Source organism: Carcharhinus amblyrhynchos, chromosome 3 (genome assembly GCF_965287045.1).
Source record: "Carcharhinus amblyrhynchos chromosome 3, sCarAmb.v2.hapA, whole genome shotgun sequence".
NCBI classification, from domain to species: Eukaryota; Metazoa; Chordata; class Chondrichthyes; order Carcharhiniformes; family Carcharhinidae; genus Carcharhinus; species Carcharhinus amblyrhynchos.
In genome coordinates this window covers 63,264,678-63,277,244 of record NC_137326.1, presented here as the reverse complement: position 1 = coordinate 63,277,244, position 12,567 = coordinate 63,264,678, and the positions used below count along the sequence as shown (strand labels likewise).

At 43.2% G+C, this 12,567-nt stretch overlaps 1 protein-coding gene across 1 annotated transcript in view; it reads right to left on the bottom strand.

Annotated features, from left to right (window-relative positions):
* The window catches only part of cacna2d2a (calcium channel, voltage-dependent, alpha 2/delta subunit 2a), an 855,812-nt gene that overhangs the window by 304,522 nt on the left and 538,723 nt on the right, over positions 1 to 12,567 (bottom strand). The window contains exons 7-8 of the mRNA XM_080186111.1: positions 5,770 to 5,901; positions 5,138 to 5,195 (exon numbers count right to left, since the gene is read on the bottom strand). Of these exons, the coding sequence (XP_080042237.1) occupies positions 5,138 to 5,195; positions 5,770 to 5,901 (190 nt within the window). The remainder of the gene's footprint in view (positions 1 to 5,137; positions 5,196 to 5,769; positions 5,902 to 12,567) is intronic.

Below are 12,567 nucleotides of genomic sequence, written 5' to 3'. Positions count from 1 at the left end.
GCTGATGAAGTCATGGACTAACTACATGACTGAACTCTTAAAGGGACCAAGATATAATAACTCTAATATATAACAAAAAGACCCTGAAAATTTTTAGTTTGCATTTCTGAGAGCTCCAGGAGAAATCAAAGTCTTCACCTATGGCCTGCTGCCAGTGTGATGAATGTTCCCTCACCCTGGGATTATATTCCCTCCCCCAGGCTTCATTGGAAACAGCAAAGGGGCTCTACAAAATAAAGAATTGCAGTAAGAATTGCTGAAATGAATGCCAATTCAACTGCATGAGGATAAAGGGAGATGGATGTATTTTGCTTATAAAGTGCAAGAGAGGATCATTCAGAATGAGAGTACTGATAAATAGAGAGAGGTTCATCACTAAAGGTGAGCAATTACCCATTATATGACAGAAGCTCCCTTGTTAATATTGAAAGAGGAAGTACCAGGTGAACAACGTAGAAAGTAAATGAGATATAATCAAAAACAAAAATATATTAATTGTGCATAGTTTTCGACGAGGCAAACCTACTTTAACAATTCCCCTGGTAACTGACACAATGATACCTCAAGTGGATTGTAATAGACCTCACAAGTTTGTGCATCTAGGCTATTTTTAAAAAATTCTTCACTCCATCCTTAAAGTTATAAAGCCAATGCTCAGAGTAGACTGGGCTAATACTTGCTCCAAAAACCAAATTCGAATTCCAACCGAATTCCATTTGTGATTCCCACAAAAGAGACAAACAAGATCCAAGCTGACAAGATAAATCAGTGTATACCTCATCTTGGGCTTGTTAAGGCAATTATTGAAGTTCCACACTAAATGTTCTCAATTAACCTCAAATTGTGGGCATTCAGGTGTTAAGACACAAGCCAAAAACTTCAAAGATTTTGTGAAGAAAGCCTAGACACTAAGTTCTGCATTTGATTTTGGAATGGGTGAACATAAGGTGTTTCACACCAGGTATGATTCAAGTGACTCACTAGGAAGTTTTTAATCAAACAAAGTTTATTTAAGAACACAGTTCGAATAAAACAAAAAGAGATAGCATAACTTTTACCAATTACAAGACTTAAACATGACACAATCATGGGTGGAATTTTATGAGATTTCTTTTTAAGTGTCCAGTTAGTGTGAAAACAGGAGAGTTCCTGGTCTGTTTTTCAGGTGGGTTTTCATGCCAAATCTTATGCACTCAGTCTTTGAAAATATGGGCTGGACCGTTTCTAGCCACTAGAGGTACTGAGCGGGGCTTAATTCACCAGCTCAGATTGGAGCCACAAACTGTGCATACGCAAAGAAAATGAGAAAAAAACAGCTCTCCTGACAGGACATCCCCAGGCCAGATACAGCTTCCCCGTCTTTCGCCCACAGACACCAGAGGCCAATGTACTGACCCCTTTACCCCACATCCCACACCCCCTTTGCACATGGCTTCCTCATCACTCCCTGGCCCCGATGGCTGTCTGACATGACCCTCTCTCTCCCCTGCCCCCGATCATCACAGAGGCACCAACTCTCTCCGCCTCCATCTGCACACCAGCAAGTGCTGACTTGGCTTCCCCTCCATGGTTACAAGGCAAATTGCATTAAACTCACTGGAATGCTCTTAATGGTCATCTGACTAGCCCAGATTGCCTGAAGCTGATCTGCCCTAAAAAGGGAGAGCTCCATAAAAACTCCAAGAATGGACAAAGAGGCAGGCAGGCAGTGCAGGAAAAAATGGCCTCCAGGAAGACAGACAGCTCCTTGGTTTTCTGATGCTGATCTAGCCAGGGTTCTGAAGGCACATATTGGTAGTTTAACCAATGGAACTTTCCTCAAAGTTGTGTTACAAGTACAAGCAACATTATTATTTCCTCATGACAGATTTTCACGGTCTTTTAAGGGCTATACAGAATGGTTGATTATTCTTCCTCCCCAGCAAGATACTGTCCCAGGGGAAGGGATGGAAACACAGCCTAGAAGGCAGTGGCTGCATGCGTTAGTGGATAGTGGGTTTACCATCAAATAAACTGGTTGGACTTTAATCTGGTATTCTGAGACTTCTTACTGTGATAACCCCAGTCCAATGCTGGCATCTCCATATCATGCATGCAGTAGTGCCAGGACACTGGCTAGGAGCTCCGGAAAGCAGTGCCGCAAAAAATAAATGACCTAATCCAGGCAGCAAGGGTGAATGTTTCACCTTATCCAGCATCTTTCCCCAAATTTCCCCACCCCCAAAGAGAATCACAACCATTTCCTCTGAGGGCCACCCTCTGATGCCCTCCAGGACTCATGCCATCAGATTTTACATGGCTCATTCTATCCCCACAGGAGAAGAATGCCCATAATTGCCGGGAGAAGGTGAAGACGGGGTGGTGTGCCCAAGCAAGGCTGGTGGGAGAAGTCCCAAAGCTTTCAGGTGGACCAGCTATTGGCCTGTCTTATGTGGTTCCCAGGCCAAAACTGCAAAGGTGGTATCTGCGGTAGAAAGCCTGGGGCAGGAAATCATCACCGTGAGTAAGCAATAGCTGGCTACAGCAGGCCATGGCAGAGTCTCAGAGGGCCACGGCCAAGTCACAGCAGGTCACAGCTGAGGACCCCAATAGGCTTCTCAAGATTCTGTGGCCCACGCTGAGAGGCTCAAGTGCTTGCAGGAGACCCAGCAGAATAGCAGTGATAGAGCGGGCTATGGCAGCAGCCTTTGAGTGGTCTACTCACAGAGTGTCATGGCTGAGGGGCTGCTGAGTGTGGCTCAATCCACGAGGGCACTTTTTATTTATTTATTTATTTGTCATAAGGAAGGCTTACATTGACACTGCAATAAAGTTACTGTGAAATGCCCCTAGTCGTCACACTTCAGCATCTGTTTGGATCAATGTACCTAACCTGTACATCTTTCAAAATGTGGGAGGAAACCGGAGCACCCGGAGGAAACACACACAGACACAGGGGGAATGTGCAAACTCCATACAGACAGTGACCCAAGCTGGGAATTGAATCCAGGTCCCTGTGCTGTTGCTATTGACAGTTGGCCCCCGACTCAGAGGGCCATCACCAAGGACTCGCCCACCATGGTAAGAATGTAGGTGGTCCTCCAGGACTGATAGGATCAGGTGACACTGGAGCTTCTGGAACTTACTGCAGAAGCACCACCATCCCATGGAGTAACCCAGGGGCCTACAGGAGTCCCAAGGGAGGAGGAAGGACTTGAGCCTACCACAGTCTCCCGCTCTCCAGCCCGGAGATTGTGGCAGTGGCTACATCTTCTGACTCCCCTCTTCCCGGCACCAGGTCATCTCAGAGGCAGATGGATGAAGAGAATGTCATTGATACATCTGTGACACCTGCAAGCTGGCTAGGACCCTCAAGGTCCGAGCCCTCCAGAATACGATCGCCAAGGGTATCACAGGCCACTGGGTAGGCAGCTGGCCACGTCCACCTCTGATGTACATCCTGGGGATACATTGAGACATAGTGCTAGGCCACAAAAAGTTCAGGAGTTATAGCAGCACTAAGTTGGCATGGTTGAAGGGCAAAACTAGTTAGATTGAATATTTAGACTACTTAAAGTCACGTTCACATGTTTTTATCATATCACTAATTTTGAAGGCACTTTTATTCGCACCTATAAAAGTTATTTCATCCGATAGCTGTGACTAATTTAGTTATTCAAGGGAGAGTAGCGATTAACAAAACCAATAGAGCATTGAACAACATAACCAGAAAAGAAGAATATAAGTTAAAGGAGAATATGAACAAACTATATTTTGCTCTTATCAGATTGTACCTTGTTTACTGGATCCAGTTTTAGTCACTGAGAAATAAGAGAGAGATAGTAAAGTGTTGGAGGCAATGTAAAGAATAAGTCCCAAAGCATAAGATCCCAAAGCTTGGGCTTATCAGCCTGGAAAGAAGCTGATCTTAAAGGTATACAGGAAATCAAATGGAAAAGTTAAATCCAAAATCATTGGGGCAATTCTCCCAGCCTGCTGCGCTGCTCGGGGTAAGAGGGTGCCCCTTGGGCAGTGCCAGCCTGGCATCTGACACTGCCCACCGGGGGTGAGCGGAGGGGGTTTTGCAAGGCCTGTGAAGAGGGATTGCAGAGCTGGCCAGCAATCTGGGGGCTGGCAATGGGGGTGGTGGGGGGCGCTGTGCATGTGCCAATCTCCACACTGACAGGTTGGCACATACGCAGTGGCCCATTTAGCACTATGCTGCTGGTCTCTTGGGCAGGGATAGACCCCGGCCATTACTTTCCATAGGGAATCGCACTAGGAGTGCCCTCTGTGATGCACAGTGTGTCAGAGAATTGCTCTGGTAAGTATGCTTAAAAAAAAGGCAGGATCTACTCCCATTGGGAACTTAGAATTGTTTTGGGAGAATCCCGGCCCTTATCTTAAATTAAGTTATGGCAGCATAACCAGAGGAGTCAGTTCAAAGCTAGTGAAAGGCAGAGAATGTACGAATAAGAGGCGGCTCTTCTTTACACAGCAAGCCTGATTAATTTGAAGAGTGAACTCTGGATAGAGTGATGGAAGTGAAAGCTTGCAATCATCTCAGAAGCAACTTGATGAAACAGTGCAGGATACAGAATGACTCTGGTTGATAAATTAAGATGAGATGAATGGCTTTCTTCATTCATGAGTTTTCTTGTGCAGAGCTTGGGAGGTTTTTCAGGGTATCCTCTGATTGTGCATGGGCTGCGGTCACTTATCTGCCTTATCAAAGAAATTAACTGATCACTCCGCTTATCACTCTATGTCACGTATAGTTACTCTGTAATTCTAACAACAGGCTGTTTGGCCCAACCACTGTTTGTTGCAGTTTATCCTCTACACGGTGAGCACTCCCATGATCCTACATCTCTCTATTCCCTCTTTTTTTAATGATCTAATTATTGGAAGTTGGACAGATTATTTTGAACCATTTGCTGTAATGAATGGAGGTTTAAGTGATCTGGTAATGATCTAATGAGCAAAAAGTAATTCATGTAAACTGAGTAAAATTAAAGTAATAATGTAAAGCTGAGGAAGAAACAGATTATTGATCTATTGTAAATTAATTATACAGGTTATCATCAGTCTAATCAAGTCTTGAGCATTAATTGAGGAAGCTTCCGCAGCACACCATTCTCATTAACTCCTCACTCACCAGGGTCTACGCCGCACATCATATAGATCAATCTTATTGGGAGGGCCCCATGGAGTTGCTGTAAGAATACAAAAAGGTTACGAGGACTAAGCAAAATAAGACTCAGTAAATACATTCTAACTGTGACTGGGGCATGGGTTTGGTTCCTGACCATTTTCCTTCATGAAACTGTAAGATTCTGCAGAACAAGATCCAGTAATGAATTTTCAAGGTGGCCATGTTAACACTGGGACTCTGTTAGGAACTCTCATCCCAGTATCAACATTGTTCAGTCAGGCATAGTATGGAGTGTAACCTCTATGAGGCTCCATTTCCACTGCAGGACCTCCCCCCGTAAGAAGTGGGAACAGATGTGAGTTATTACAATCCAATATACTGACATCTTGTTTTCAAAACAGAAAGAAAGATTTTGTGATGTGGGGCTTAAATATACAACCTCCTAAAACAAAATGCAAGTTTGCCAAGATGTATGAGGTTCCTGTTCATTGAGCAGGGTAAAAGTTGCTCACAGTGTAACTATACACGGTCACAGTTTATATAGCAGGGTAAGGGATATTTAACTTACAAGTGCTAAGAGAGCCTATACAGATTTTACTTTGGTTTCATTCCATTATTTCATGTTACTGACATACCTGGATAATATCTGGTCACACCTGTGGCACTTCCAAAGACCTGCCAGAGCAATGAGGGGTCCCCTTCTCGGTTACGCTTGAACACATCCTCCAGTGCTGCTGTCCAGTTTAACTCATTAAGGATCACAGTTGCTGAAATCACAAAAGACATTGCAAGTGCTGAAACAGCAGAAAGAAGATGAGAAACAATAATATGTGGGTCAAGCAAATCTCTTATTTCCTCTAACTGTCAAAAGAACGAAGGGCATTCTTTCTCAGCATTTTAACATTCTATAAAATGATCACAGCCAGCAAGATAAGTAATTTTCAGGATAAAAGTCACCACAATTCATGTTAGAATGTATTTGCTGTCTTGAAAGAAGTCCCCGGGGATCACATGATGCAAGCATGGGAATAGCTGTGCTTCCGTGAGTGCTGGCACTACTCAGCCTCTAATCCTTTTATTTGTCGCATTTACACAGCTTGTACGTATCTAATCCAGGAGTGAGAACTCTGTATTATGTCTCTGGAAGATTAAGTGTTGGTGATGAAATGCTGAGAAATATCAAGAAAATCATCAACAAAAAGAGAACAGTCACAAGTAACTGGAACTGAATCCTCAACATGGCGATTTAATAAATGAACAGGCTCTGAATCCAGCACTCTCAAAGGCATTAAAACCGATGACTGCTAATATTAGGAAGGTCATTGATGAGAAACTCAGTCTATTAGTACAAAATATCAGTGCTCATGCTGTAGAACTGCAGAATATTGGCAAAAAGCCTGATGAAGCAGAGAAGAAAATTGTTACTGTTGAAAACTTCTAGGTTGAGGCCCATTTACTATCCCTGAAAAAGCAGCTGTATGGTGTGTCAGAAATCCTTGGTTATGGAGGGCAGCTGCAGGAAAGTGATGCAAAAGAGTTCTGTTGTTGTACACAGTATTTGTACTGAGATCATTTTTGCCTTTCTTTACCAAGGTGAGAATGGCTAATGATAATTGAAGAGACCAATGAAGGCATCCTTGGGACCTTGTTGTGGATGGAAGAAAAACGTCCAGGTTGTTGGTTTGGCAAAAGGAGCTGAGGGTAAGCTCCGAGTTAAATTCTCTAAGGGCTTCGATTGAATTAGAAGATGATGGAAGGCCATTAGAGTGCAATATGCCCTACTGTGTTCTGCTACACATGGCTTTTGTGAACTCTGTGCAAGGCAATAAACTGGAGTAACAGTTCACTGTAAAATCCAGACTCTATCCCATGTCATTATAACTCCTTCCTGATTCTGTGTTGGTATATATCGCTCTGACAGGCATGATCAAATAATTGAGTACCCCCATAGTGAGTATTTATCCTTAAGGTTGACAGGGACTTCCATTTGTCCCTAATAGAAAACAGTCCTCATCATGCTCCTTCTAGTTGAGGAATATGATATGCAGATTGGACTGTGTAAAAAATACCCTTCTTCCTTTCTGTTCATCTGTACGCTTACAGTAGTGGCATATGTTTTATGGTCTCCTTTGTTCTGATCATAATAAACATGAGTAGCACCACTGCTGGGAGTGTTGAGTGGCTTAAATCTTAATAGGAGGGATTGGTTTAGCTCAGTTGGTTGGACAACAGCTTTGAGATGCACAGCAATGCCAACAACAGGAGTTCAGTTCCCGTACCAGCTGCGGCTATTCATGAAGGCCTGCTTTCTAACTTTGACTCTCATCTGAGGTGTACTGATCCTTATGTTAAACCACCACCAGTCAGCTCTCTCCTTTAAAGGGGAGAACAGTCTATGGTGATCTGGGACTACGGCAACCGTTTAGTACCGTTTTTTTACCGTTTAGTAGGAGGGGTTAGAAAGCAGGAAGGGCATTCTGTGCTCACCCTTTCTGTGGTATATCATGTCTGCTCTTTTTTGATGAGAAAGACTCTGGCATAATTACGGAAGGTTTGTAGGTATTGCCTTGGAGGGCCTCGCATTTGGTGAGGAAAACACCCTTAGAATGAATGGTTTTGAGTTTTTTAAAATTATTCTGAGGTTAAAGAAGGGTTAATTGGTTCCTGCAAGGGTATAGACAAGTCTCATGTTGTAGAAAAAATGCTTTATAATGTGTCATTGGTGTTTCTGGTGCAGCTGGAAATGAGAAAATATGTTCTGCTGCACTTTTGAATGGGGTGGGAAAATCTTTGGCGGGTAAGCCATTTTCTTTGCATCAATATCCTATTCTCTCTTTGGCTGAATAAGAAATGGCAGTAGTTATGATGAAACTTTGCTCCAGAAAAAGAAAAAAAGATTTTGGCCAGGATTCTCCGGCCATTCACACCTGCTGCTGCTGACAGCGAGGACGGACAATTTGGTGCTCAGCCAAATCACCGTTCACTGCAGCAGGATGGGAGAACCCCAGCTGCCAATAAGTCAGAGAATCCAGCCTTTCGTCTTTCCTCAAAAGGGAGAAAATCGATATAGCTTTGTTGCAGGAAGTACACTTAGATGACAGGCAGCACCTGAAATTGAAGTGGGAGTGGGAGAGCAGGTGATATTTGTCTCATTCTCGACTAGCAGCCGAGGGGTTAGAGTCCTAATAAATAAGAATATGTCTTTTAGACTGGAGGATTGTATGAAGGATAATGGGTTGGGTGGGGGGTGGTGGCGGGCGCAGGTAGATATGTGATTGTTAAGGGGCTGCTGCATGGGGAAAACATTTCAATACTGAATTTTTATTGCCCCTCAAATTATTTGCCTGATTTTGTTACTAAAGTCTTTCTGGCGTTTGCTGAGTTAGCATCAACAAATTCTTCCACAGGTGGGGGACTTCAACTGTCATTTTAATCCTTTGATGCATCAACTTATCATAACTAGGAAAGTTCCTACTCAACAAAGGCAGAAGCACCAGTTTGCGAGGAAGTGGGGTACTTGGATGTTTGAAGATAAAACGTTCACCTTCTTCTCTACTCTCCACCAATGTACTACTAGATTATTTTTTTCATGCCAAAAACAATATTCACTTAGTGATCCCCTGTTCCATACATAATATTGTAATCTCTGATCATACTCCTATCTTCCTGGAATTTGTATTCAAGGGGATTTATCCTCAATCTAGATCTTGGAGATTTAATGCATCACTACTTAAGGATCATAACTTTATCTTGTACTTTAAGGCCAAATTTAATCTCTTCTGCTCAGTCAATTCTCTTTCTAAGCCCCTCAATCCTGTGGGAAACCTGATAGGCTTTTGTAATGGTTTGTTCATTTTGTATATGGCCAACAAAAAACATAAAATGTTGGAGCAATAGCACCAGCTTGAGGTAAAATTGACCAAAACAGAGAGGGAATATGGTAAGAAACTTAACCATTCAATGCTGAAATAAATTAATGCAACAAACGGCACTGGGCTCCTTGCTGACTCAATGTACTGAGAGGAGTATAAAGTTTTCCAAATTAAAACTATGTAAGTTTGGAAATAAACTGAGTAGATATTTGGATCTGCTTACTATGAAGAAGATAGACTATTACCTCTGTGCTACATTCAGTGTTAGGATAATTAAGATGGAGGATATTAATAAGGCATTTAAAAGCTTTTTTGCTGATTTATATAAAAAGATCAGTCTGGAGATGTACTAGTACATATGAAGAGTTTTTTCCCTTTAAATTTCCAACAATTACTAAGACCAAAGGTTGACCCATATGCCCCCATTTCTACGGAGGGAATGGTTTTTTGAGGGATCTTCAGTATGATGAGGCTCCAGGGTCTGATGGTTTTGGGAGTGAATTTTATAAGGAATTTAAAAAATTTGCTAATACATCCACCGATCAGTATGTATAAATATTCATTCGGAGCAGGTCTGCTGTCTCCATTGCTTTGAGAAGCAAATATTTCCTTAATTTTGGAGCAAGCAATCTTGAGGAATGTACTTCCTATGGGCCAATTACACTCTTGAATGTAGATTTAAAATACTGGCTTTGCATCTAGAAAATATTCTCCCCTGATTATCCAGGGCTATCAGACTAAGTTTATAAAGGACTGAAATTCATGTTGGGAGGTTATTAAATATTATTCAGGTCCTCCAAAAGCAGGTGATAGATAGGTTAGTGATCTCATTAGATGCAGAAAAAGTTTTGGGCTGGGGTGGAGTGTTCCTGGCAAATGGAACTGGCAAATGGAATTTAATGTTGGCAAGTGCGAGGTGGTCCACTTTGGCAGGCATAATGGTAGGAAGGACTATTACTTACGTGGCGAAAAATTGCAGCAGGCGACGGTGCAGAGGGACCTCGGGGTCCTTGTGCATGAGTCGCAAAAACCCAGCCTGCAGGTGCAGCAGGTGGTCAGGAAGGCGAATGGGATGCTGGCCTTCATAGCGAGGGGGATTGAATATAAAAGTAGGAGGTCTTGCTGCAGCTGTATAGGGCATTGGTGAGGCCGCAGCTGGAGTACTGTGTGCAGTTTTGGTCACCGCACTTACGCAAGGATATTTTGGCCTTGGAGGGAGTGCAGAGGAGGTTTACTAGGCTGATACCGGAGTTGAGGGGGTTGAGCTATGAGGAGAGGCTGAATAAATTAGGCTTGTACTCATTAGAGTTTAGAAGAATGAGGGGAGATCTTATTGAGACATATAAGATGATGAATGGGATGGATAGGATAGAGGTGGAGAGACTCTTCCTGCTCAGAAAGGATAGTAGGACTAGGGGGCACAGCCTCAAGATAAAGGGGGGGGCGGTTTAGAACGGAGTTGAGGAGGAACTTCTTCACTCAAAGGGTGGTGAATCTCTGGAATTCTCTGCCCGTTGAAGTGGTGGAGGCTGCCTCGCTAAATATTTTTAAGACGCGGGTTGATGGGTTTTTGATAAGCGAGGGGATTAAGGGTTATGGGGAGAGGGCGGGAATGTGGAACTGAGCCACGACAGATCAGCCATGATCTTATTGAATGGCGGGGCAGGCTCGAAGGGCTAGATGGCCTACTCCTGCTCCTATTTCTTATGTTCTTATGAGTGGGAAGTTGAGGAGTTTAATTGGATACAGGTGCTTTAGAAAAATCCATTGGCAGTAATTCTTACTAATGGTTCATAGATCTAATAATTTTAGTCTTTAGCAAGAGACTCAGCAGTGTTGTTCTTTATCACCGTTATTGTTTGCAACAGCTATTGAGCCCCCAGCAGAGGCAATTACACATTATAGAATCACAGAACCCTACAGTGCAGAAAGAGACCCTTCAGCCCATCGAGTCTGCACCAAACACAATCCCATCCAGGTCCTACCCCCATATTACTACATATTTTAACCACTAATCCCCCTAACCGATGCATCCCAGGACAGAAGGGGCAATTTTTTTAGCATGGCTAATCAACCTAACCCGCACATCTTTGGACTGCGTGAGGAAACTGGAGTACCCAGAGGAAATCCATGCAGACACAAGGAGAATATGCAAATTCCACAGACAGTGACCCGAACCGGAAATCGAACCCAGGTCCTTGAAGCTGTGAAGCAGCGGTGCTAACCACTGTGCTACCATGCCACCCTTTAGTATTTGGGTTGTTCAGTTAAGGAAAGCAACATAAGATCATGTTATACATGGATGATGTGCTGCTGTTCCTGTCTAGTTCAGATGTCTCTGTTCTTGCTATTATTCATAGTGTAGGTAGGCTTGGCTCCTTTTTGAGCTGGAAGATAAATTTTTCAAAGTTCTAAGCTAGGCTTCCAGGAAGATTAGAGGAAGACCTCCCCACCTTTACTCCCTCCCCTTTAGGTGGTCCCCTTCAGTGATTATTTTACATTTTTAAAGTTTAAAGTTTTGAAGTTTATTTATTAGTGTCACAAGTAGGCTTACATTAACACTGCAATGAAGTTACTGTGAAAATCTAAGTCACCGTGGCTCAGTGGTTAGCACTGCGCCAGTACTTGGGTTCGATTCCCGTCTTGGGTCACTGTCTGTGTCGAATCTGCAGATTCTCCTGTGTCTGAGTGGGTTTCGTCCGGTGCTCCGGTTTCCTCCAGTAGTCCGAAAGACATGCTGGTTAGGTGCGCTGACCGGAACAGGCGTCGGAATGTGGCGACTAGGGGAATTTCACAGTAACTTCATTGCCGTGTTAATGTAAGCCTTACTTGTGGCTAATAAATAGACGTTAATTTTTAACTTTAGTCGCCACACTCTGGCACCTGTTCAGGTACACAGAGAGAACTTAGCATGGCCAATGCACCTAACCAGCACATCGTTCGGACTGTAGGAGGAAATTGGAGCGTCCGGAGGAAACCTGTGCAGACACAGGGAGAATGTGTAGACTCCGCACATACAGTCACTCAAGCTGGGAACCCAATGCAGGTCTCTGGCGCTGTGAGGCAATAATGCTAACCACTGTGCCACTGTCTGCTCTATTTGGGTATTTCCATTACTCCTGCAGTCCGACAGTTATATCAGGCAAACATCCCCTCATCTTACTTGCATCTATTAAGTGGGATCTAAATCGTTGGTCCTCCTTATTAATATCATGGCTGGGCAGGATAGCACTAATTAAAATCAATACACTGTCTAGAATGTAGTATCCTTTACAGATGCTACCAATTTTGCTTTCTGCTAAGGTCGTCAAGAAAATTGATGAAGTGTTTAGCTCCTTTATATGGAACAAAAACAAACAGTTATGTTATTGGACTAGTAATCCGGAAGCCTGGATAAATGATTCAGAGATGCAAGTTCAAAGCTAGGCTCAATAACTGTGACCATAAAATTACTGGATTGCTGTAAAAACCCACCAGAGGTGACTGCTCAGTGGTATATAGTCAGGAAGAAATGGTTCTCAATATTCACTCTGGACTCCATGAAGTCTCATGGACAAAGTA